Source organism: Rhamphochromis longiceps, linkage group LG17 (genome assembly GCF_057381845.1).
Source record: "Rhamphochromis longiceps isolate RC_006_pf linkage group LG17, R_longiceps_female_GT1.1, whole genome shotgun sequence".
Classification (NCBI taxonomy): Eukaryota; Metazoa; Chordata; class Actinopteri; order Cichliformes; family Cichlidae; genus Rhamphochromis; species Rhamphochromis longiceps.
In genome coordinates this window covers 34,855,394-34,882,853 of record NC_140573.1, presented here as the reverse complement: position 1 = coordinate 34,882,853, position 27,460 = coordinate 34,855,394, and the positions used below count along the sequence as shown (strand labels likewise).

The 27,460-nt window shown below is 41.3% G+C and overlaps 2 protein-coding genes across 2 annotated transcripts in view; both read right to left on the bottom strand.

Moving 5' to 3' along the window:
* Positions 1–1,989: 1,989 nt before the first annotated feature.
* On the bottom strand, positions 1,990–8,940 carry gxylt1b (glucoside xylosyltransferase 1b). The gene is made up of 7 exons (XM_085387056.1): positions 8,651–8,940; positions 7,388–7,586; positions 7,115–7,246; positions 6,714–6,965; positions 6,427–6,550; positions 6,138–6,310; positions 1,990–2,566 (listed from the first exon to the last, which is right to left on the bottom strand). The coding sequence occupies exons 1-7, from the start codon at positions 8,839–8,841 to the stop codon at positions 2,408–2,410; spliced, it is 1,230 nt and encodes a 409-aa protein (XP_085243182.1). The 5' UTR covers positions 8,842–8,940; the 3' UTR covers positions 1,990–2,407.
* Positions 8,941–10,260: 1,320 nt separating this feature from the next.
* The window catches only part of yaf2 (YY1 associated factor 2), a 17,889-nt gene continuing 689 nt past the window's right edge, over positions 10,261–27,460 (bottom strand). Inside the window, exons 2-4 of the mRNA XM_085387031.1 lie at positions 27,424–27,460; positions 14,045–14,200; positions 10,261–13,796 (exon numbers count right to left, since the gene is read on the bottom strand). The exon at positions 27,424–27,460 is cut by the window's right edge and continues 89 nt beyond it. Of these exons, the coding sequence (XP_085243157.1) occupies positions 13,544–13,796; positions 14,045–14,200; positions 27,424–27,460 (446 nt within the window). The 3' untranslated portion in view covers positions 10,261–13,543. The remainder of the gene's footprint in view (positions 13,797–14,044; positions 14,201–27,423) is intronic.

Below are 27,460 nucleotides of genomic sequence, written 5' to 3'. Positions count from 1 at the left end.
AAACATGTAATTAACATATTTAGATGCAGTCAGATTCATTCATGGTAACGTGCGCTAGTTTGAAATGGGCTTTAGTGTCTCTTCCTCCATCCACACACAGCAAACAGATCAGCAGCAAAATTTGCCTAATTCACAGCAGACTGTTCTTGTGAACCTTTATCTAAACGTCTATCTATAAATCCTCATAAGTACAACTTCCAGCACGTAGGGTAACCCAACAGCTCATCGGATGTTTAGGGAAATGTAGGATACTGTGCTTTTGTGCTGGTTAAGAGATGCAATTAGTAAACAGTGTGTTGTTTCTTCCATGAGACAGCCCATAAACCTGAAATATGTTTCTCTCTGAATCTGCTTCTCTTTTTTTCTTTTGATGATACTATTTTGAGGTTCAACTCTGTTGTCAAGCAAAAGAAGAAGAAAAAAAACCTTCAAAAGATAAAGCTCTGAAGCAACAAAGTGCTCTAATTGCTGTATTGGCTATGACAGCCTCGTTCTTTTCCTTCATCACCAACACACTCCATCAGCCTTTTCTCTGTCCTCCTGCAGTGCACTCATCTCTCCTCTTCAACATTTTGTCCTGTGACAGTAGCGAAAAATGGCCGACCTTACCTGGATTTACCCCTCCCTCCCCATTATTTCTCTTTTTGTCCATCGCAAACAGACACATCTAATTATTTTGCGATGTGCCCATTTTTTTCCCCTCTGCATCTTCCACTCGAACCACTCTGAACACTGGAGGTCACATATTTAAATAGTTTCTCTTCCCATCCGCGATGAGCACAAAAAGACATAAAACCAGAGTTATTTATTATGATATAAAACACGCAGTTTCGGGAAAATGAAACCTTGGAAGATGGACATATTGAATTTTTCAAGATGGTGCTCGGTTCGAGCCATTGTCTTCCCCCTCTCCCTCGGTCTCTCTGGGGACCCGGCACTGTTACGTGTTGCATTTAAGCACACAGGTCAATAAAGGTAATTGATAAGCTCTAGGATATATTGTGATAAATGAAGGATATCTCTGGTGCAATAAATCAAACTACCTCTCAGGCTATAAATGGACAACTGTATGCCCCCGCCTAATGGGAATAAGCATAAACTCATTTCCGTATAACAGACAGACATCTATAGAGCTGTATTATTGGGCCATCACTTACACTTTATGAGCACCTCAGATACTGAGGCAGGGCCAGTGCAGCATCTCGGAAGGCCAGTTTATAGATTATTGGCAAGTCCATCGATCTGTCAGAAGAAGCCTTGGAATCACTTTTTCAACTGAGACGGGCAGAGCTGACAAGTGCCTTATACGGCTAAAAATTAAACGTAACGTAAGATGCTTGAATTTGTCTTCCTATTAAATAATACCAAGAAACTTACATTCCAGACTGATGAGTTATTTAATATTGCTTTATGGCAGTTTACTTGATATTCTCCCCATCAAAGGGTAAACTTCTTCTACAGGCACTAGTGAGCACATGAAAAACTGGTGCCCTCTAGTGGTCGCAAGCTGAAATGATCTTTATCCATTTTTATTTTGAACATAACAAAACAATGACGCACATTACTGTCACAAAACCGTCACACTCACATACACACTCGCAGTTATAACATTTTAAATTTGAACAATAAAAAAAAAAAAAAAAAAAAAACACCCAGCAGTGCAAAAACTATTTAAAACAAACAAATACTTTGGCATCAGGAAAGAGCTCACAGCTTATTTGCACATTCACCAGAATTATTTCAGCACAACTATATGCTAATATATATTTAGACAGCTATTTCACCCCATTTTTAAACTCACATTTCCATCATGTGTATACTGACACACGCTTTCAGTACATTGTACGCATTTTTTTTTCTCCATGGTCCTTTCTCATAAATAACTGCTGAGTGGTTTCTGGAAGCTGAACAAAAAAAGAAAAGTGGTCCAGTGCATGTGCCTCTCCAACTGAGCGCTGCAGAAAGCCTTTTTGTCCAGTTTTGATGAGATTATTTTCTCTTGTGGCTCACAAGGTTCAAAATAAATTCTCCAGTATGGAATAAAAAAAAAAAAAAAAATCTTCTGTTCTCAATTTTAAAAATTCATGAAAGGAAAAAAAAAAAGCGAAGTCCTTGTTTCAATTTGCGGCCAAGATCAGAGCTTTGTTACAAGCCCGTCTGGCCTGTTCTACATTGTAGTCCATTTTAGAGCTTTTGCGTCACTCTTGGTGGTTTACAAGAGCTGAGCAGTCATTAGTCTCAGTCTAAGACTAGCCCAGCTGCCTCAACTCAAGCAGCTGATGACAAAGTTTCACTCATTAGATTTTTTTTGGTGTTTAGGCTTTCAAGATCAGCAGGTACGACTTCAATTCCTTGCAAAAGCTCATCATCCATAAAGCCCGTGTCCCGTCATTGTCCTTCAGGTTCGTCACCGCTCCCGAGTTTTCCTGTTGATCTTTGCCACACTGTTCCTCAGTCTCTTCGTAAAGAGTGTGTGTGATTTACCACAATAAGTGTGTGTCGTTTTTAACAGTTCCTCTTCTAAAGGCTCCAACAAAGACGTCACTGGGTCTGTGCCGAAAGTGTACTGGAACGACAAAACAGGCCTTTCGTTAAGTCTGGCTTTGTGTTTTCAGCTTAACTTTGAGTTCAATTCCAAAGCTTTAATCTGTTTCAGCTTGGACCACGACAAAGAAAAGACGCGTGATATTTCAATCTGCAGTCTGTTCTGTATTCTATGACCTCTCTGCCTGTCCAATCCAATATATGGAAGGCATAAAGCGAGGACCTCCCTGCATATACAGAAAGCCAGAGGAGGAACGCATGTTTCATTTAATTTCTCCCTCTTGAACAAAAGCCTAAAGAACATAAAAAACACTAAAAACTAAAGAACATTCTCTTTGTGTGAATCAAAGCTCAATATCAAATTTGGCATTTCACATGTAATGGAGACCTTTGTGTCCAACACGCAGGCAAAATAACTTACACTATCCCATTTCTGTTTCTTAAGTATGCTAGTGTCCTTATGGCTCTGCAGTTGGCTCAGAAACGTGAAACGAGAAGCAGCAGAACTGATCAGATTTCCCAAGTGAGCGAGCAAAGTGGTGTGCTGAGCTGAATTTGTGCTCAGAAGATGCGTTTCCTTAGATACATTAAAAACTAAATCAGCTTCAATCATGAGGGACTCCAAATCTGATTGGTCTGCCAGGCTTGCACATAAACCGCTGGGTGTTGATGGGGGTCAGTTTTATGCTATAGGTTTACAATCCAGTAACAGCCAGGGATTAGAGGAAGAATTTCATGTCTTCCCAATAATGAAGGGCCCTTTACAATACTCTGAGGAAATCAATGGGGAATTACCATTTTTTATGCCAGCTCATTTACTTGCAGTTGGGTCTGATATTCGGTCACAAAGAGCAAGAGGTTTTTATGAGTGCATACTTATACACACCCGCTGCTCATAAAGTTGCATTTACAGTTGGGTGTATTGATTTTGTGCGGCTGATGGGGCGCTGCTGGTGCGAACGCTCCAACTCTAAAAGTGCCACCAGCTGTAAAAATTTAACTGCTGCTTCCTGGGCGCAGCTTTTTTTTGCAGCGGCGGGAGGGAGGAGATGCTTTACGACAGACAGGCCGATGTGCTGTGTTGGAGGCAGGGGCGGGGAGGGGCCGTACCCTCGCTTCTTTGTGTGTGGATGCAGAGCATGGACATTGACTTACACACACCGTCTCCGGTTTATTGGGAATATTAACTGCTAGAATAAAGATCCTGGTTAAAATATTAACCAGAAAAAGGGGGAAAGAAGTAAATCATTAGTTTTAGCATTAGCACAAATGATGCATTCAGGAGCCTTTGTCCTGCTGTGTAGCTGCTTATATATACACGAGTTGCATAACCCAGTGGTTCCTGGGCACAAAATGTGAGAGATGAAAATTGGTCTATTGTAGTAGTCTTGCAGTCATCTCACAATGTGACTGCTGTTATTATTGTCTACGTCTACAAACTCACTCATATTTAGAGGGTATGACGTACGCTTTCATTCTTGCTGCTCCTTCTGAGCCACAGTTTGTCTTGTAAATAACATCCTGAAATTTCAAAGTAAAGGCACCGTCAGAACCTGCCTTTTCTCACCGTTTCCCTAGCGATCATCACTGTGCCTCAGCCCCAAGTCACCTGACTGCACACCTGCTCTGTATTAGTATTCATTCATCATGTGCTGTTCAACCAGAAAAGGGAGTGTGGCACTTCCACTGTGGAGGTTTTGATAAGAAATTTGATAAAAGCTGCCTTGACTGGGGTCGTCTATCCTTGACATCACCGTCCATCAGCACAACCCTGCAGGGATAACGCTGCGCTTCTGCTTTCACAACAGTGACTGTGACAATACATACTTGCATACATTTCTTGGTAAATGCACATGGTACTGTCCTGCTACTATGAAGTGTAGCTGTACAACAAGCTCAAAGCATGAAATGTTTTTTCAGGAACTATTAAACGCACAAGACTAATCCATACTCTTGCATCCTTCTGGCAAACCAGACTTAAATCTATAAAAGTATTGTGCAGAATGAGTGGGTGTCTCCACCTGCACATAACCTGCTGGTTAATGTGTCTACTGCCATAATTGATCCTGTCCTGGAAAGCCACAGTCTTAACTGCAGGCCAAGGATAAGGTATAGATAAGGCATTACGCTGATCTATGTTCAATAGGAAAGCAATGAGGCTCCCAGTGTTGATGGCTTCATTAAGTAAATGCCACTCATGTCGTCAATATCATTACACTGCTGGTAAGCAACCCATAAACATCCTCGTGGGAGAAATTAGCTTTCCTCCAACCTTCTGCCAGTGGTGGAGATTTGTGTCTTCCAATGCAGACAATCTGAAGTCACCAGCACTTTTAGTCTTTAGGGTCAACACCAATCTGAAATCTCATCAAGGAGGGGAACGAATCAGGGCACGAGGTGTGTCTCTGGGTTCAGAGGGGCTATAAAAGGGCTTTCCATCAGACGTTGCGCTAAATTGCAGCTACAATACGTTGAAAAGGTTCAACACATCACTTTTTAAAGCTGGGACACTTTGAAATTAGCTTTTTGCTGCTTTTCATTCTGTCATATGAATGTAAACTTATCCATTTGTCTTCCACTAACAATATCTGTCTTTTGTATTTTTACACACCTGTTGCTTGTGAAGCTCGCACACAAGAATTTCACTCGCATGTACTGTACCAGTGTACCTGCACATGTGATGTGACAATAAAAGTGATTTGATTTTGATTTAAAAAGTATATAATCACTGTGTGTTGTTAAAACCCCTAAAACCATACACACACACACACACGACTGTCTTTTGCCGTTTCTGTTTCTAGACCCTTTCACGTCTGTCATGTGTGTTCAGGGTGAACATGCTCTCATCTGTGAAATGCACAGGTCGGCAGTGGTGGACCTGCTAATCCTGGTATTCTATGGCAAATGGCACGGCACCGACAGACCAGGCTCATGTTGTTTGGTCAGAGACATTTACACCAGTGGGCTGCTGGAGGTCATTTTGCAGCTCTAGCAGTGCTTATCCCGCTCCTCCTTGCACAAAACAGCAGATACTGGTCCTGTTGATTGATTAAGGGCCTTCTACGGCCCAGTTCATCTCTCCTAGAGTAACCGCCTGTCTCCTAGAATCTTCTCTATGCTCTTGAGAGAGTGCTGGAAGACACAGCAAACCCTCTGGCAAAGGCACCTATTGATGTGCCTTTCTGGAAGAACTGGAATACCTGTGCAACGTCTGTAGGGTCTAGGTATCACCTCAAGCTAGCAGCAGTGACACTGATACTAGCCAAACACAAAACAAGTGAAAGAATATTCAGAAAGGATAAGGAAGGAAAATTATCAGCAGCCTCCACCTGTGAAACCATTTCTTTTCATGGTTGTCTCATTGTTGCTCCTTTTTCATTAACACAAATCAGTTTCAACTGCTTTGTGTTAATGAAAAAGGAGCAATCGACCCCCTCTACTTAACTGACCAGATCAATATCCAGAAGTTTCACTGACATGCTGGTACACTCACATATTTATACCATACCACGATTGTTCCTTTAATTTTTCTGAGCAGCATAAATATCCCAGTAACACTCACATAATCCAAAAACACACCATGGCATGCTGACCTTTTTTATGGCTTCGTAAACAGCCCTGAAAGTAGGCTGTTTGTAGTCGTGGTAAACTCCTCTGTTTCCATGGAGTATGTAGATGCCATCCTCCTCAGCTGAGGCACAGTTGCTGCCATAGATGCAGTGATCCGGGCGATAGTTCCACTGGCACGGAAACTCCAGCAAGGACTCTGCAGACAGAAGCAGATGACAAAGGAGGCACAAACTTGGTATTCTGTACACTTTTACAGATACGATATGCTGTGAATTAGTAACTTAGTGTGTGTCTAAATGCGTGCAGTCATACCAGGGTTATAGTGGAAAATGATATTTAGTAGGTCCTGGTCTCCCCATGTTATGTTCAGTTTATATTTCTGGAGTAGAGGCATCAGGAGCTCTTCCCAGCGCAGCCCCACTGATGTCATGTCATTCTGTCAACACAGACAAGCACACACACACACACACAACATGATTATATTTACAGTTTTGGTGCAGGGAGGTTCGCACTGGCACTTTCATGGACTTGAGTGCAAATCCACTAGAGAAGGAGGACATCTTGTGGTCACTAAAGGTAATACACCGATACAACCTCACCTTAAAGAACATGCTCCTCATACGTGTCAGATTCATGAGCATGACCCCTGAGTTGATGCCCGTCCTGCCGTAGAACGGGTGACGGGCAAAGCGATTGTACCAGGCGATGCGGGGCTCCTCGTGCTCTGGAGCCATAGCAGCCAGCTGAGAAGAATTAAAGTCAGACAGGAACCTCCACAAGAGGTCCACCGGCTGCAGGAAGAGGATGTCTGAGTCCACATACACAATAGAGTCAACGTCCTCTAAGATGAGCTGGGAAAGGACAAAAGACGGAATATTTGTGATGCTCATGTAAGTGCAGAAAAGCATACTTCACAGACTTGAAGTAATCCAAAATAAAAATCACTACGAATACATTTTTTAACTTCACTCTTCAGAATTAAAATAATATTACAGCTTACAGGTAAGAAGAGTCGCTGTGAAGCGCAGGGTTTGAAGAGTTTCTTCCACTCTGCTGCATTCTCATTGGGGAACCTGATGGAGTAGACTCTGTAGCTGAACCTGTAGCGAATAAAACCAGGCCACGACTGGAACTGGAACACAGATATGAATGCACTGGTTTTGCTACCTGAAGTAATGCACAATATGGCATTCGTAATCATCAGCACTCAACAGAAATGGCTACCAATGTTAGGTTTCATTGTTACACTTCAAAAGCAAAGTTACCCACTCACAGCTTCAATGAAGCCGGCGTGAAGCTGATCTTCTGCAAAGATGTGCAGATGGAGGCGCTTGACGCTGAAGAGCACAGCAGACTTAATCATGGTGAGCGTCTCCTCCAGCCTCTCCCCGCAGGCCACCACAGCCAAGTGCATGGGAGGTTCAGGCCTGGTACCAGCAGCCTCCTGCTGAGCCTGCTGACGCATGATGTACCTGAGGGAGAAGACGTAATTGGAGGTGCGTTACACTCGGGCAGAGCCACACTCGAGATATTTTGGGCAAGATGATCTGAGTCCTATAACAGTAATAAACTTACCATATAGGAGGCAAGCTAGTATTTATTATATTCCTTTAGTGCAAAGGGTGGAGGATTTGGTGAGTGTGACTTGATCTCTCTAGAGCACTCACACTGTAGTTGTTTTAAGCCATGCCTGTATTTAACTGCACCCAATAATTCTAATCGTGAATAAATCCCCAAAGTAGTCATTTGTCACTACGGTGAAGAACTGTCCCTTTCTTTGTCTTATGTGAAAGAAACTTTTAAATTCTGGACTAAAAAACGTGTTTCAAAATGTATTTTCTAACCCCCTTAATAGAAAATAAAATCTCCCCAAAAATTGTGCTTCAGGCTGGGATACTTAAACCACTACGCTGTACAACAGTATTTGGCGCCCTCTGCTGGATTAAATATGCAAAGACGCTATCTAAAACGTATCCTGAGCCATTTCCCCCCATTATTTTCTGGGTACAAGTAGAAATTGTGATTATTCAGATAAATCTGTGACAGAAAATATCAACACGTTATTCAGATGTTTAATCCATTTAGTATGAAGTACCCACTTTTCTCTTCCTTTACTCTGCCCAAACCTGAACCATAGCAAACACAGCCATGTGTGGACACCATGTTGATTTAAAGCAGCGTGATAAAAACACACATTTAGGCTACGTCAGTTATTTTTGTACTAGCACATTTTTTTAATTCATTTGCCAAAGATATGGCTGTGGGACACACAATGTGTGGTTTACACAGATCCTACATCACTGACATATCGACACATATCTTTTATACATGAGACCTGCACGTTAAAGTGCAAACCTAAGCAGGTACTGTGCAGCATGTCTAAATATTTACTTGTTGAGCTTCCCTATGACCGAGTCGCATTCCTGTAGCCTGAGTGATTACACATGAGTACCTGAGCATGCTTTCTGAGTTTTACAGCTTGTCCCGTGAAGCACAACTACGTTGTTTCGATTTATTAAAACATTGAAAATCCTACCAATTGAACGAGAGTGCGTTTTTATCCGTGACCCCTCGCCTGGCTCCAGACGCTCGCAGTGGGATGAGAATCTTCTTTGCTCCGTTTCTTCTGGCGGCCACGTCCGAGTAAAAGAGCCTGCTGTAAACATACAAGCCCGAAAACACGGCAAACACCATGCACAGCATCAGTGCACGCATGTACCGCCGCATTATACAGTTTCAAAACGCAACTCTGAGCTGAAATCATTACACAGAAACTAGCATTTAATCATAGACCGCTAAGCTAGACGCCGCGGTAACGCACTTCCGGCGGGGATTTACAAAATTAAACTCATTCCAGCACCAATTACGCCCTCTGGCGGTGGTTTGTTTTGTTTTTTCTTTGGGGGGGAGGGGGTGTTGTTGTTGTTGTTTTTATACCTTTAAAGGTTTGTGGAGAACAGTCAAAAGTCTTACTTATCTGACTTTATGTTCATGTTAAGAAAATAAAATAAGAAGACAATATATGATTTGATGTATATAGCAAGACTTTTTATTATTTATTCTGACTCAGTATAATACTATTATTAAAATTAAAAATTCTGAGTATATATATATATATATATATATATATATATATATATATATATATATATATATATATATATATATATATATATATGTATGCCGTTCTGATCCTTTTATTTATTTACTGGATACTGTGTATGTATAAGGATTTATCTGATCTAACCTGCGTAATTTTTTTTTTTAAAGTACACTTAGAAAAATGGGGAAATAGGTAACTTCAGAGCCATCTTGACGAACACAAAGAACAATTCAGAGCACAGTTTCTCTTTATGTCCAACAAAATGACATTCTTCAACTTGGACACAGTAGCTTATTGTCAGAATCTTGCTTAACTAAAAAGGCAATCAATATTTTTATTTATTCATGTTTAAATAACTAACTTGAAAGCATGCCTAATAAGACCTCTTGGGAAACAATTTAAGTTGAAAAACTTACACTATGTTTTGAGTGTGCATCACAGCCGATTTCGACACTAAAAACTGGACAAATGTACAAGTCTACAAGTTATACTTTTCTTCTTATGCTGTTTCACTTTCTGTGCTTTGATGCTCCGAAACAGGTCGTGGCTGTCTTTACACTTTTATTTTGAAGGCGGCAGCAACAAACTTCCTTATCTTATCTATGTTTTGTGTGTTTAGTGTTGCAGCTTGCTCAACAGAAGCAGGAGGTTGGGGGAAGGGTGGGAGCGAATAGCAGAGTTCTCCCCCATCCCTCCCCCCTCCAGCCCCTGTCTGCAGCAACTTTCCACGGGTCTCACCTCTGAAAAGACTCATTCAGTGTCTTTGATTCAGTGTGGCTTTAAGTGACAAATCATCCTTAGTGATGTGGTTGCAACTGACAACCCTGAATTTCAATTGCATTTTCATTAAGGGACATAAAAGGTCACTTATCTGATGTATATAACAACATCAGAGCTGCTGGTTGTTTAATATTTAAGTCTTGATTTGAATTTTCAAATTAAAAGTGCAGGACTACAATATTGAGTGCTAAGGCAAGCCCCAACATGCCTTTGCCTGCATGCAACAAAGTGACAAATGAGAGCTGTGTACACAAGAAAGCAGCTTTGTGTGTTTGAATTTTGTAATTTTCTTATTCAGACATGTAATAAACAAGTTCACACATTTTAAAACAAATGAGCATGGCAACAAAAAAAAAAAAAAAAATCAAAAAACTATATCAATAAGTGACACTAACACATTTAAAGTGTTCCATTGTTGCCACAAGGAGCAAATGTTCATCAGAGCAGCTCTCCCCGGGCTCACACGCCTAGTCCCAGCTAGAGTAGCGAACCTAAGAGGAGACACTCCCGACACACTGAAACAAATACTAACAAACTAAGAGACATAACCTTTCCCACAATATACCAAGACCTTAGTATCATCATGCCATGACAGTTCTCAGAATGCGCTCTAAAATAGTGAGTAAAAATCTCAACAATAACACTGGTATGATGGATAATACAACCACATCAAAACATTGTAGTACAATAGTTTAGAAATATCTATTTCATCTGTTTAATTATTCTACATGTTTTATAAGTTATTGTGTGTAGTTAGGTTGATCTATAGTTGTTCTGCTGGGAGTTTTGAATACTCTAAAGCTCTGCCTTTTTTTCCCCCTCTTTTCTTTTTTTTCCTTTTTTGCTACGTCAGTTAAATAAAGTCCATCACACTGCAAGACATCACTCATACAGCTTGTAAAAGTGCAAGTCCACAACTCATTTTCCCCCATTGTACAAGCACAACGCTGCATCCAAAGGGTAGCTGCGGAGCAACATCAGCATCCTCTGGTTCTCCACTGGGATGCTGAACAGCACGTGAGTGAGCAAACTGCGCTTCCTGAGACTCGTATACATCTACTCGCGAGTGTCCGACTGCGGGGAAGAGCGTCGGGCTTAAGTGTGGAGGTGAAGGAGAAGCTGAAGCAGAGATTAACAGGCGAACACAGGTGTCACTTACAGCTTTACCATCTACTGTGTTTAGCTGACAATGTCCCAGTGACACACAGGATCAACCTGGTTTGGAACAGATCTTAAAGAAAATAAAAGCACAGCAAATAAAAGCTTCAAACTGACGATGTGCATCTTGTAAGGCAGCATGCTGAGTGTACATCGGTCTGTGGGTTCATGTGATCGGCGTGATCCAAAAAGAAGTCAGTGACTCGGGACAGGATTTGTTTACTTTATGTAGCCACGATGTGAAAAACAAAAAAAAAAAAACCAGCAAAGATTCACGCCGACTTTAATCTGGAAGAAGCCTGCGTAATTCTACATGCTGCATTAAGTGATTTTTTTAATAGCTAGAGGGCAAAAATATATCAACTCAATGAATCAGAGCACAGATTCTATTGATTTTAGCTCTGTCAGTAGTTTATTCATCTTGCAGATGTATACTAAGCAGCGAAGGCCTTTCCTTGGATTGGTAAATTTGAGCAACAAGAGTCCAATTTTTATTCGTCTCATAGCCCAGATATGGTCTGCTGCTACCAATCACTGTGACAATAGGTGGTTGGTGTAGGCATCATTTATGTAAAGGTCATAAAAATACAAACATAAAAGCTATATGATGTTGCAGAACTGATAAATATCTGTAGTCAGTTTTCCACATGAAAGTCTAGCTCACAATTGAACATGAGGTTGCTGTCTGGGCAGAATACATGATGCCTGCTGACTTGTGGTGAACTGACCCAAAAAAAATGACCTGCACTGTTCTTACACTGGGAGCAATAATACATAACATGGATTTTGTACTAGGAAGCTGGCATTTAAAGGCTGCTTTATGCGCCATCAACCTTCCTGGGAACTGGCATTACTAAGTAGAGGTTTGCAAGGTAACATAGAACAAAATTGGCAGCTGGGGTACATGTATGCTAAAATTACTTAGTAGTGTGTTTATATATAAAAAGATCACTTAATACAAGTTCAGGCTTGTGGTAGCTACTGCCTGAATTGAATGACACAAAGACCAGCTGATTGCATTTGAAAGTTAGTGAAGGGTGACTAATTAAAGGACAAAGAAAGCCATAATAAACTTTTTTTTATGATCACATGTCTAGAACAGCTTCAGTACACCTGGGCAGAATTCTCCAAGGTATTTGCTCCCTTGGTTATTTGAAAATGGTGAAATCTCCTATATACATGTTCAGAAAATTTCAGGCATGGTGATTGTGAAGGTCACAGAATATGATTCTGATCATTTTCATAACAAATTAATTCAGTGCTCTACAATGGAGGCACTCATGCCAGAAGAGTACGCTCCCATCAGAGAAATGGTTCATCACAAGATAAAGGTGACATCTTTGCACTTGTTCTCCCTGACCTTTTCTTCTAATCAGACAACTGCACCCAAACCATGTCAGCCAGATGTAACAGAGCCAACACTGTCCTCGCTGTAACCGTCAGTGGGACAGATTCGATTCTATTCTATTGCTGACTGTGGCACAAACTTAAAGACAGGATTTTCCTTCATACTGTGTCTTCCTGCCAGGGGATATAACAGACTTTCAGTAACCAATGGGCTTCAATCACTATGCAAAAACAACAAAAACAACAAAAAAACAACAAAAAGTGGCAGAGGGAGTGCCACCACTGTGCTGTGTTTAAAAAAGAAAATCATTACAGCAGAGGCAGTCTAACAGGGGAAGCTTAAGAGTATCAAGATCAGGTTAAAGGTTCAGTGTGGGGACACTGATGTTCGGGTTTATAACAGGTAGGTAATGAATTCAGGCAGAGGCAGAATATTCCACACAGGGAAAGAAAAAGTCCCTCTGCCATCCACTGATGTTGATGATGATTATGAAGATGAAAGCAAGGACAGGGATCCACATTTCATAGGGAAAAAAGACAAATCATGGAGGTTAGGTGCACGTGGAAGAAAACCTAAAGCATGAGGATCCAGCACTCTATCCAAAACTTTGTTTCTCCTGTCAGTTCTGAAGAAGTTCCTCATCAGTCTGTGAGTAAATATTCCAGGAGCAAGCTTTTAGACAGTGTGCTGCTTACTTACAACTACACAAAAAATAATTCCAACCTACCAAGTAGACTACTAAAACCCTTCCAAGATTTAGCAAAAGTCGTATTGCTTTCTAAATGCACAATTCCACTGCTGTAGAAAATCCGCTAACTGATCAAACTCGCCAAATCTGATGTGTCCTTGCAGCAAAAAAATTTCTAATAAAAACAAAAAATTTTAAAGAAAAAAAAAAAACAAACAGGAGAAAAAGAAAAGTTTTATTCATTATCGTGCAGCTCTAATGTAGAGGCAGGATACTCCTCTAGTGACTTGTGGACTTGCAGATGAGACGTTGATGGAGGCGGGGTGGAGGGAAAGGTTTCAAGGAGGCTGACTCAGTGAGACTCTCCGTTGACCGAGCTCCCCTCTCCTCTGGGTGAGGAAGAGCGGGAAAGGCCCTTCTCTGTGTTTTCTGAGCTAGAGCCGTTCTGGCTGTGGTGGTCGGCCGATGACACGGAGCTGGAGGAAGTGGCCGAGGTGGCTGAGGGCTTGGCCTTCTCCTTAAAGTCCGTTATGATGACTGTCAGGTCCCCAACCGTCACCTCCAAGTGCTGGGCGCTGCTGCGATCGATGTTTTTTAGTCTTGGCCTGATGAGTGAGTGGAAAAGACCATTAAGCATACAAGGCTATTTTTAAAAATCCTGCATAAAGAGAGTCTTCCTGGTGCTGCTTTGAAATATACTCCTGGTGTCTCACACTTCCCACTTCCTGAAATTCTTTATGAAACATGACAGCCTAACTCCAGGTGGCAACATAAACAGTTTTTGCACTTTTCCATGTTTATTCATGAATCCCTCTAATATCTGACTCTGCCAACCTGGCATCAGCTCGCTTACCTCATCTTCTTGTGGCTGTTCTTCTTAAGCGGCGGCTCTCTGTCGCTCTTCTCCTTCTCGACTCTCTCCTTCTTTTCCTTTTTGGGCTGTGAGGGCAGCACAAACTGCTGCGTTACCTGCTGCTGAGAAACTAGCTGGGATACGGGACGTGGCTTCCTGATCCAGGAGGGAGGAGTGTCGAAAAGGGGATGAAGGGAAAAAGACGGAGAGGGAGAGACAAAGGGAGAGACGGAGAGAGGCAGATTAATGAGAGGGAAAAGCACAATGAACACATGGCTTTGTGCTAGCCTACCACTATAATCAAGAGCCAATGATCACTGCCAGTGCTGGTTAGGATGGTGCTGCTCAAGTGCTCTTAACACTGGCAACACACGCTGAGTGCATTTAAAATAAAACCCGGAGTTCAGCCATCTGTGAGATGTGGAGTGTACCTGTGCAGGCTTGTTTTTAGCACTCACAAGACAAGATCAGTTGTGGTAAATACACAGGTGCAGTAGGAATTAGAAGTGTGCAAAACATACTGAATATAAAATATTTAGCAGATTAATCATCTGCGGAAATAATAGTTAGGCTTACTTTTGAATGTCACTGCAACTAACTGACTACAACATGGTAAATGGTCAGTATTTGTATAGCGCTTTACTTAGTCCCTAAGGATCCCAAAGCGCTTTACACTACATTCAGTCATCCACCCATTCACACACTGGTGATGGCAAGCTACATTGTAGCCACAGCTACAATGTAAAATCCTGCTTTGATATTAATAGGTGTGTTCGCCACACATTCTTTACTCAGGTAGGCGTCTGTAAGACAGAATGACACCATCCATGATCCCCCCGCTCTTATGTTGAACATGCAGTCATTGTTAACCAGTAATCGCTTTAAATGCTTTATGTACACTGCAGTGATGATACTTGTCTGTGCACGGCATTAGCTGCGATGATGTGAATACGCCCTCCATGTCTGCTCGAGTACAATTATGCTTTTCATTGTGGCCTTTCAAGAACTGGGCACCATTTTTTGGGACTTAAAATAGAATAACTTAACTGTAGTTTGTTCTCGATGCAAAGCAAGTGCCGAGTTGTTGATGTGAGGGGATGTTCCTGAGAAGCATGGATAATATACCTTCACACACAGGTTCCACAAATCGCTGAAGACAGAGCCAATGTGATATTAAATGGTCCTCCTCACATTCATACCTCCATCTTTCATGAGGGTGTAATGTCTCAGAAATAATGTATTATGCAACTGGTTGGCTACAGGAGCATGCATTAGGACTGTGATCGTATTTCTGAGCAGGACTCTGTATGTGTGTGTATTTTGGAGCTTGCCAAGAGCCCTAGCCTGAGAGGGAAGTGTGCTGAAAAGGCCATCTGTTGGGGCGGTCTACACATCTAGTGCCTTTATTAATTGCATGCACACACAAATGAATTACACACAGTATGAATGCATGCATGTCCATATACTACACTGCATGTTGTATAGAAAACAAAAGCGATTCTAGAAGAAAATGTATGTTTGCTTTTATATACAGTGCAACAGCATCCAGTGATGTACATTAAAGCATAGCATGTATAATTATATTTTTAACATTAAACCCTAAGCAGAACAATAGCTACAGATTGGTAGCATGTAATATTTGTCGTAATGACTGATGCTGGCTTATTGGACTATATGATGTCAAGTGTGTCAGTAGTTGAGGTTTCATTTATTCAATTTTGCACAGGTTAATTGTGTCACAAAGAGCTTAAAAAAAGCTCCAGTTACTGTTTCATTTGAAGATATTTTGTTGTATCTATGAATGCTTCTGAAATAAAGTAGATTTGGTAGAATTTATCATGAGTCACAATGATTAGCTCCGGTGGCTGTGTCAGAGCCAGCACGTGATGTTGCCTGTAGCATTTCAGGGGTGACTTGTCAGTGCTGCTGCTCCCCTGCATTGCTGTGGGCCGTTTCATCACCTTCACAGCATTCACCTACAGGCTCCAGAGGGTATTTACTTATTGCTCTCCGAGTCTATATGTCACAGATTTGTGGTTAGTAGCACTGGAAAGTTGAAAATGCTGATTACCTTATGGTATTTTTCTCATGTGGACGAACCTGTGCCTTATTACATTTAAGATGTGCTGCAATTACAAAATATTAGCTTCATGAAATTTCATTTTAAAAAAAGAAAAGAAAAACAAAGAATTCCATTAGAACTTCTAATACAACTTTACGGTGTCTTTCAAGTGTATGACACCTGATCCCAGATTAGTCTGACCACTGTGACTTGTTGTGCAGAAAATAGTTGCACATTTTTTCCAAAGTGAGCCCTGGTGGCCCATTTAGCCTCAGTTAAAGGTTTTTCTACCTCAAATTCCACATGGATATACATACACAGAAGCTCCTGTCTTTTTCTGAGGGCAAAGATGTTGTTGAGCAATTCTGGGATGACCTAAATTGGGGCCAAGCTTCAAAGACTCTCTCCCACAGACATTTTTTTTTAAACTTAGCTTTCACTGCCTTCACATAACTTGCAGTGATGCTAGCAAGTCTAAAGTAAAATGCAAATGGGTCTCTTGGCCTACATAACTGTCTAATAGGGAGGAGATGTAGAGATTCTCTAATATGTCTGTCTTGTCAGCAAGATGCTGCAGAAGTGCTGACTCCTTTTTAAATAAAGACAAAGGCCTCTCAGAGTCCTCTGTTCCTAGTTCGAGTAATTTGCTGCTCTCCTTGACATCTTTTTGTTTAATAGTCCTACAGCAACTAAACAGCATCTGGTGGTCTGAATGTACAAACATACACACAAAACAGCAACGGTCACAAAAGGATCAGCTGTCCCGCCCTCAGGACAAACGTTATCAGCTTCCAGAACTAAAAACTCATCTGGCTGCGTCATTCATAATATCCTTAGGCTTTTGTTTGATGAATTTAGTTTAGAACGTCATTGTGCACTTTGTGTGATTTACTGTATGCAAGTAATTAATTCCTCCTCTCATTAATGCAGTGAGTGAGTGATGGTTTTGCTTGAAATGTAATCTCCCCTCAGCCTAAAATGTTTTAGATTGAAAGCCTGGATGTGCCAGAGAGCAAGTGAGGCCACGTCTAAATACATACAGCCAACCTCCCTCCATGTATTACAGTGGAGTTGATTCTCACTAATAGAACCAGCTCAATAACCAGGAGGTGAAAGAGGAGATAGACAACCCAATATTATGGGGAGGCAAAGCGGCAGGTCTAAACAGAGCTGCCTCTGTTAACCCAATCAAATGGTGTTTATCTCTGCACTTAGGCCCTCACTGCTAGCCTCCCTTTGGGCACCGAGTGTGGGTTTGTGTATGTGTGTGTATTGATTCCAAAATAATTTCTGTCCCGAACGTAACGGTCTATTCTTTCAGACATTAATACTGCGTGTTGGAACCTCTGTTCCTGTCGATATCTGCTTCACTCATTCTGCTACAGCTAATGGAGTCCCACAATGGGAAATTAGGACATTACAGGGGGAGGCTTAAACATAGCAAATTGTATTTCCTTCAAAGAGGAGAGTACAGCAAACACACAAAGCCTTGGTTTCAATTCACAGAAAGTGATCAGCCAGTTTATTGTTACATTTATTATCTTTGCCTTCACTTGTTCTTTTTCACAGATTCTTCTTCTGCAATGTTTTATTTGTAGAACATGAGTGCAACACTATGTTAAACAAATGACCAATAGGGGGTCAACTTGAACTAATACTATTACTAATAACTAATAATAATATTTTATACTTAGATAAGCAATGATTAAAAACAGTTCCAAACCTAATTTGTTCCTACTTTACTGGTTGGTACTTATTAGCATGTATGTGGGATTCACAATTAAAATTTATAGACATAGCCTTCTAACCTAGCTTTCTAAGGCCTCGGTCATCCTGTCCTATAGTGGGCTAGAGTCAGCAACCCCCTGGCAAGTGCTGGTTGCTAAGGAAAATGTATATTCCACAACTAGTTAACGAGTGGCTGCTGACTGACACTGGGTGAAAACAGATTACTGTGGTATGCAAACACTGAAACTTGAAAAAGCGCATCACAAAACAGAAATGTGTAACATTAATTTGCCTTCGAGGAATAACTTGGTCATTACTATTGCAACCAACATGCTTCAAAAGGCACAAGTTTTCCCTTAAAGGTTCCCGTTTCCAGTTTGCATTGCACTTTACTGGGTAAGTAGTTGGCGAGTGTTTGCAGACAAGTCGGCATCTTCGATACAAACTATGGAAAACCGTGGCAACCTGCTAACAACCGAAGCAATCACAACGAGGTCTTTGTAACCAATTTCAAAACCTAAAGAAACCACTTGCCAAACGGTCCCATAATACACACTTTTCTCTAGTGATAGTTTCCAGGGGGGTCACTGACTGGTTTCCAAGCCTGTGTGACTGGAGCTTTAGTAATCGATTTAACACCGGCTAGGAGCAATGTCCAACAACACTCACAAGTAGTCCAGGAATACACATTTTTCCCCTCACGACTGGTGACTGACAGATGGTTCCTAAGCGGTCTCTACGTCTGTGTGACTAAGGCCTTATTCAATCACAGCCAGGAAAGTCTGAAACTTCAAGAAGCCAAGTTTCCTTGAGAAAGACTTTGAATCTTCCAGTTAACAAAATCATTCTTTTGACAGCCAAGAAGGCTAGTCCTGCCATCTTTATGTCCTTTTTCAGTGTAACTGTGCAGTCTTTACTAACACTAACACAATAACAACAACAGGACAAAAGAGAGAGAGATGTATAGTCATCCATTCTGTAAGTCGATAAAACATTTCTGGGCAAAAGGACTTGACTTCACGGCGATGTCACAGCACACAATCCACAACAATGCCAGCACAGATCTGAAAAGCTTTTTTTTTTTTGTAAGGGTAACACAAGTTCTAACTTTTTCAACTCGTTAAGGCGGTTTTAAAAGAAAAAAAGAAAGAAATATCTGCAGATGAATGTACTGTATTGTAGTTTATGTTGTTGTGTTTCTTGTTGATACAGCTGTTCTTTTTCTTTTTTGGCCTCTCTTGTGTGAAACAAAATAAACACAAACCTCGCTCTCAATCTCACAACCTTAAAGTTTAATCGTGAACTGGAGGCAAAGTTAGTTTATTCTGCAGAAACTGAGCTGAAAAACAAAAATGTTGCCACTGATCCCTTATGCTTACTTCAGTGACAGGGGAACTCTAGCTGACCCTTTTTACCAAATATGTCGCGCGCGCGCGCGCACACACACACACACACACACACACCATCTATCGTGTTCACACTCCTCTATCCTCTCACTTTTTTTCCCCTCCCTCCTCCTGATGCACTCGGTGACCTCCCACTCGTTCACTGCTGCCCTGGGCTTAAGAAAATATCACACAAGGATTCAAAAATGGGAGAAAAACTCTGATGTCAGCAAGTCATAAGCTGGCATAATTTTTTCTAATTAACTTCTATTTTCTGCCACAATGGACAACTGGGTTATCACCAGTACTGCTGAAACAACATGGATAGTGTTTAAGAGCACTAATCATTTAACACATCTTAGCAGAACAAAGGCAACGATTGGTATTAAACTCCTTCACACAGAATCACCTTTAACAGTTTTGAATAACTACTCGTTTCTTGTTTGCTGGAACTCAAACTGTATATGGTAAATGGCCTGCATTTGTATAGTGCTTTTCTAGTCCATAGGACCCCAAAGCACTTTACACTACATTCAGTCATTCACCCATTCACACACACATTCACACATGTATATGGCCCCAGGTGGTTTCATGTGATTAAATGTGACCTCAGTGGAATGCACATCGTACCACAGAGTTGCTACACTGAGAGAACAATGAAACGGCAACATTTCATAAGCAGGGCTGTGCCGTATCATGCCATCTGCAATAATACCAATATAAATTTTTTATGCGATATAAAATAATATCACAATATCATTGCTATAGCAACATGCCTTTACGTTCCCAACACATAACAGTGAGAGAAACCCAGACATGTCTGAGAGGAAGAGTGGTGTGTCAACCTCTGATGGTGATTTAGTAACTAATAGGGTTGCCACAACCGATTATTTTGATAGTCGACTAGGCGGCGATTATTTTTGTGATTAGTCGACTAATCAGATCATGCATCCATTTAACGTAAAACATACCGCTTATTGCACCAGCATGCATCTGCTCTTATATAACAATCATTAGCTTACAGCTTTAAGTGTTTAAGGTATGTGCTAACTAAAAATAAAGACAAGATGATAGTTTATTAAATTTTAATGAAATTTGCAGATTGTTTCGGTGAAGTTTAATAAACTCCTTGCTATCTAAAATATAACAGGACACCGGAGTAAATTCTGGAGCATCTCACACTTCTGATGATCAGCTGTCTGCTTGATGTTTATTCAGCTGTGTAAAAACTATAACTTTAATCTCAGCCAAACCGATTTACTCAGGAACAAATAAAATACTAAAAAAAAAAGCCAAACTATAACATTTTTAAGTTATCTAAGTGACTTATATATCATGTTTAACCTGAGTAGCGAAAGACGGTGGTGGGTTTGAAAGCGATTTGCTGGGAGTCCGGTGTTCTCACCGGCTCTAGTGAGCCTTGCCCCAGGCTAACTATCGAGCTGGTGCGTAACAAGACGCCTCTGAAAACGTCGGAGCGCTTTTGAAAATATATGGTGTCTTGATAAACTGAGCAGATATTTGAAGTTTACACAGTTACATTCTAGCCTGAAAATATGTAAAACGTTTATTTTGTGACCCAGAAAGAATAATAACAGTAATATTAAAACTAACCAGCTGCCGCCATTGTTGGAAACTGAGCAGGGCCACGATGGGCTGCGCTATGAATTCTGGGACACAGTTTCTTCTTCTTTGGTGTTTAACGGCAACTGGCATCCTTGTACATGCAGTGCTGCTATCTTCTGTTTCAGTCCGTTATTGCACTCTTAAATCCTACTACTTATTCCTGCGTCTTTTGGGTTCTTACAAAGCTTCAAACGACGCGTCGACTATTAAATTAGTCGTCGACGATTTTGATAGTCGACATAACCGTGACTAGTCGACTAATCGTGGCAGCCCTAGTAACTAAGAGTGATACTTTAACAACCTCCAACAAAGCACAAGACTTTGTAAATCTATACAGAAAAAAAATGTTCTTTTTTTGCCACTTGAGGCGACCTGAGGCTTCGTAGCCTGGTTGTGTAGTTCAACCAGGCTACGAAGGAGGAAATACTAGCAGCTGGTGATGCGCGACCCAAAAGTAAGCAAATGATTCAACCAAGCATCACTAACTGCATTCACTATCAGCACTCCATATGACAGGAAGAGCAAACGGTAGATGGAAATTATTAATGTGGTTAGATGGTATATGGCAAAGCAGGGCTTTAAGCAGCTGGTTAAAAAGCTCAACTAGAGATACAAAATCCCAGATTGAAAAATATTTTCTGTTTTATTATATGACAATATTAGCAAGCTCCTTACAAGTTACAAGGTTAAGCTACTTTGTTATTACTTGTATGCTTACATTTGGTATGCTGTGGCAGTTGATATAATGCCGTGCTTTTGCACTATAATTCTCCTGGGATGTTGTTTCAGTATTTCGAATTAAGAAGTCTGTCATCAATAACAGTAGCTCGCTGCAAAACAGCTTCATTTTTGTTGCACTAATAAATTCTGCTGCCTGCAAGTATTGATAAATGTTCAGAATATTTTTTTTCTATATCGTTGAAAATGTTGTTATTGCAAGTTTTCTTGAAATATAACCCTACTCAACCCAACGGTTGGCAGATATGGAGTAAACAATTATTTCACTTGTAGATTAATCTGTGGATTCTTTTTGATTAACAGTGCCTGAAAGTACAGCAATGGTGAAAAATGTCTGCGAAAAATATTATAATATTCTTTGAATCTCTGACAAGTCCAAAAATATTTTTTCATTATATAAATAAAGAAACACGATCAAGGGAACTGCTGAGGCTCTAAACTAAAAACTTGGTTCCAGCTTTGTGACGATGTATTTTAAGTTATTGCTAGTATCGTTTCGGGAACTTATCTATCAATATGCGTTCCAAAAATATCCCTGTCGACTATTGATCTAAATCCTATCAGAGTCCAGTATCCTAAATATCAATTGGAAGTGGAAGTGTCAAACACTCAGTGGTTCGGGCTATTTGTATTATCGCCATACATCATAAGCTAGGGATGTGTGCGACTATACAACCAAGCAACCAAAGCAATGTATAACCAGAATGTAAAAAAACAAGAAAAGTCCTGCGCATTTCAGAAAAATTTGAAACGTGATTTGATTAATGACAAACATGACTAATAACTGTTTCATATAACTCTTAAAATACACATGCAATATATGTTAGGCCAATGTTAGCTTTATCCATTTCAAGCACTCAGTTTTAAATGTTTTGCGAAGGGTTTCTGTATGTTAGACGACTTGACCAGTCTAATTTTTTCTCTCATTTAAATGACTGGTAAATTAATCACCAGGTACATAACTAGTATATGCAAACCATCAGCAGAGCACATGTGCCATCACTTTTTAGTGGCTATGCAGTGCATGTTCAGCCTATGGCAGAGTGAGTCACAAGCAAAACAAGGCGTCGAGCTTGTGTTTCAGGATTGTGCTCTATATAGATTTGTTTTGTTAAAATATTGAACTTCTAATGAGTGGCTCCCAAAACACAGTACAGAATTCTGCAGATGTTTGGACTGCATGCTGTCATTTATCGGGTACACAATGTGATGAGCAAACAGCCAACAGGACAGCTGATGGACTGCAAATAAGCATCAGAGCATGCTCCTATAAACAACTTTCATCTCGCTGTTCTGTGATGATTGTGAGATCATTGTCATATAGCTTATTTTATGCCCTGTTGAACACTCAATCCAGGTGTAGGTGTGTGTCTGTGTGTTTGTTTCAAATTTTCTATCAGCAGGTTGTATGTTGCTCCTGGGAGCTCCTCCAAACCTGATGATTAATGTCTTTCCCTGCCAGTACATGCTACCACTGTGTGTGTGTTCGTGTGTGTGGAACAGAGAGGGAGACAGATGGCCCTCCACGTCCTGTGGTTTATGACACCTTCTCCAGCCTGCTAGCCACACTACGCTACATTGTCCTCTCACACAAACGCCTGCCTGCACAAACACACAGAGCAGTATGTCATGCATCAGTGTCACCGCAGTAATTACAGGCTTATCACGTAGCCATAATCTTGAGCCACAATGACGTGATAACAGCCAGCTTCATTGTCCGTGGTGTGCACTCGGTGTTTGTATGCTATGTAAGCACTAATACCAGTAACCCACACAGCTGAGCCAACTGTGTCACTTATTAGAGGAAGTAATCATTCAAATGGGATTACAAGACATTGATTGTTGCTATATAGTGTTTCATACGCCAAGTTAAAAATTCAATTTACAGCCAGTCATCATAGTTGTATGAATACCAGCTCATAAAGCTGTGCTCATCTGTTGATGCCTGTTCTAATGATCTCATCTGACTTAGTCACTTGTGATCCAACGGCTATTCTGAACTCAAAGGATGCACACAACCAAAAATACCTGGATGCATTTCGTAACATTTTCCTGGGATGACTCAGTGTTACGGATCAAAGGAAAACAATGAAAGCAAACCCTGAAACCATTTCATTCTTAGCACTTAACTGCAATGGAAACACATGACTCGAGTGTGTTGCTCTTTGCTAGTTACACAGTTTGTCTGTTTATACAGAGAAATGCAATATAGCAAAAAGGGTTGTCCTCACTGTTTGTCTATAAAGTCTGTAAAAAAGCCATATTGTATGTATACTTAAAACTAGTCATATCGAGAGCTGGATTTTCACAGTGAGTGAATCAGCCACATTCGAGCCAAATGCACATTTTGAGCTCAGTGTTTAGTAATGTGGACTGCACATAAACTGTGAGTGTGAGCTTTTGTGGGGGGGGGTTGATAAAACAACATCTAAAAACACACAAAACACAGTCAAATGCTGACAGGCTCCCAACCAGCCAGAATGGTTTGCACTTGTTTAGGTGGAGCAGGCAAAACCCTGCACATCAGTCATTCTGTCACCGACAGACGCCCCAGGTTAAGTTCAATGCCTGGGAAGACACAGAAAGGGGGAGACACAACGCCAGTCGCCAAGAGAAAGAGGAGATAAGCATAGGGAGAGGGTGAACACAAAAAGGAGCTAACTAATAGGAAGCATGATCGAAGTGGCTGTCATAAATAGAGAAATATGTAGAAATATAATGCTGCCAAACAGGCTCCTGAACATGGAGCATTTCCCCAGCAGCTCTGATTTGTTGGAGCTCTGCTCATTGAACAGATGCAGGTGTGGATGTGAGGGAAGGTCACACACTGCTCTATTACACCCAGCTGAAATTGGCTAAGGACGATGTTTCGGTTAAACAGCTGTCTTTCAGCACCACTTCACATGACATTTTAAGACTTTTATTCCAAACAGCAGCAAGGAAAATTACAGCTGAAACAAATCTTAGCTTTCACTGCATTCCTCAAGGATTAGGATAATACAGGACAAGTCATGACAGACACGATGTGAGACCCTAAAATGCCTTGCTCAGGGACCATGCAGGAATCAAATCTGTGATCTTGTACTACATTATCAAACAGTCTATTTTCTACTAATGCTGTGCCAAACCTGGTGCTTTCTATGAGAGCCAATACACAGTATTACTAGCAGAAGTTGGGTTACATCTGCCAAACATTGGTAAATTTGTTACAGCAGCCCCTCCCCACAAGCACTGACAACTTTGGGAGAAGCAATTTTGTGGTGCTGTGATTCTAAATTGGGCAATGGCACTGCACAGGTGAAAAAGGGGTGTAAGACACTTCGATCGATCAGGCTTGTTTTCAAAGTGTGGGACTCAGTCAAAAGAGTTTTGGGAAGATAAAATGGTTCTCTGAAGTACAGTAATGAGATTGCATGATACGTTGTGATCCCAAAGCTCTCCAAGTCTGCCCTAATTAAACGTTGTAAGCTCGCAGCTTGTCGTAAAGAGCAACACACTGTATTTTTCCACATTAATCAGCGCAAATGACTCCATCATGTTTTGAGCGAGCGTGCACTTTCTCTTGTGCTTTACAAAAACGCAGGCCCTACTTTTTGTTCCTCCAAATTTCACTTCCTCCTCGCAGTACGGGTTTTTGAGCTGCCGACAGAATTAAAAGAACGTCAGCCAGTTCCCACTTTGTCAAAGTGTCTCGCTCTTCCATTTACTCGACCTCCTCCGATAAGCGAGACCAATTCTGCTGATGTATCCCTGTCTGCAGTCTCAAACTCACAGCCTCAACAACGTGCTTTCAATCAGCCCCGCTGGCTTTGGGCCCCTGCAGTAGATCATCTCTCCACATCACAGGGATTGAGGCGGCAAGATCTGCTAAAGCTTGCCTTCATAAAACATTTATTTTACCTCTTGACGGCAACACGCAAACACTCCTCAGCCTAAATTATTTCCACCTCGTCCTAAAACATTCTCTTTTTGTACCAGTCACTGCCTCGACTCCTTGCCAAAAACCACACAAATCCAGTTGAGCAAAGTGCCATTTTATGTGTTAGGTTACTGCCAGGCTGATTTAAGCCATCCCCACAGAACTCACATTGGCTGTGTCCTTCAGGCTGCAGGACACTTCCTCTAACCACTGGACACTCCACGCCTCTGCTGAGCATTAATTCATTTACTCCACAGCAATAGCTCAGTCATGCTTGTTTAGCAACCAGCAAGGGAATTTGCTGTGCCCCGCATTCATATTCTGCGTGTTGTTTGCCCTTTAGCACCTTGGGTTTGCTCGCCGAGAAATCCACTTGTCTGTTGTGTTTGGTCATTAACAGCTGCGACCACCTGTGTGGCCATTTTGCTGCAGCATTAGCCCATGTTTGGCTCACATGCACGTGTGTGGCGGGTACATGACCGCACTAATGCTACTACAACATTTGCGTAGCACTGCAGTTGGGAAGACAGAAGGTTATTAACATTAAATAAGACCTTCTCACGGACATTTTCTAAATTTGTCGCCTGGGTATCAGGGGTGCAAGTGAGGAATTCTCGCTCTTGTGTCCTTGCCAACTTTGGAAAAAAAAAAAAAGTCCAGATGGGGAAGACAAAGGACGCTTTTGGTGACATGAGGAATCAGACAGGTTCTTGGCAAAGCTGCAAACACACCAATCTCAATGGAGTGTCCTCTAAACAATCAACTCTCAGTAGCAATAAGCTGGACCCAATGATAACAGCATGTCTGCTCCTCATTCCCTCTGTGAGCAGCAGCTCTGCACTTTGACTGCATGTTTATGGGTGTGCATTTGCGAACAAATATGTATGCGGTCATGAGTACAATTTGCATGTTGAGTGCATCTGTACTCAGCGTGTGTGTGTGTGTGTCTCTGATGACAGCAGGCTGATTAAGCTGTTGCATAGTAATGAGCTATGGCTGTCTGTCTGGCAGCTGCTCTGACAACCTCTTTTCACAACTAGCACTCCCACACACACACACACACACACACAGAAAAAGACAGAGAAATAAACGCGGGCATTTCAGTAACACACAGAAGAAACACTCTCATGAAAAGGCATCAAAGCTGACAAGAGCACTGAAGCATTGTTGTTTATGTTGTAGTTTAATCACTGGGAAAGTCACGCTAATGCAGGAGAGGATAATTATGATGCATTAAAGAGGGAGATCATGTAACAATGCACAGCTTCCCTATAGCCACAGCTAAACAGCTACACTTCCTCTCCTTCACTCTTTGTTGTGTTTTCCTCCTGATAATGAGTGTCACTGAGGAATAACAGCCATTTCCTGCTTCAAATCACTGATGTCAGGGGGAAGTAGCAGCCACAGGCACAGAGGGCAGCTGTGTGTGTGCGCGCACGCACCTTCGTGCTGTGCATTTGTACGCTTGAGTACCTGTGAGCGAGGTCATGTGCATGCCTATAAGAGGTCTCTTACAAATATCTGCAGGGCAGTGAAATGGATGTGTGTGCTTAAGGAACAAGCTATCCCTCTTCCCTCAGTTCACTGAGGTCAGTGTCAGCTGGCAGGAACATGGAGACTAATGCACTGCTTAGAGGAGACGTGAAAGGGTGCAATTAGTAAATAAACATACTGACTTTACGGATCTTCCTTTCACAGAAAACACACCAAATTGAATAACACAAAAAAGAGGGAAAAAAAGAGGATACTTTGTTTATGTTTACTCTGAATTGTGTAGTAAGGGTTCAAAATCCACACAATTGTCAGTTAACATGGCCAGCCCCTCCATTCCCAAAGGACCCTACACCACCCCACCCCTCACACCCCCAGCGGGGCCCCACTAATGTAAAACACACCAAAGGTAATGTATATCCATCCTTACCTTGTTGATGTCCCCTTCCTGACATCACACATCATGC

Bases quoted from the DNA above. Each gene is read 5' to 3' on its own strand.
- gxylt1b (XM_085387056.1), bottom strand. From the start codon at position 8,841: ATGCGGCGGTACATGCGTGCACTGATGCTGTGCATGGTGTTTGCCGTG. The intron at 7,247-7,387 runs GTGAGTGGGTAA...TCTGTGTTCCAG, and splicing joins ACGCCGGCTTCATTGAAGCT to TTCCAGTCGTGGCCTGGTTT. The intron at 2,567-6,137 runs GTCAGCATGCCA...TTGTCGTTCCAG, and splicing joins TTTACGAAGCCATAAAAAAG to TACACTTTCGGCACAGACCC.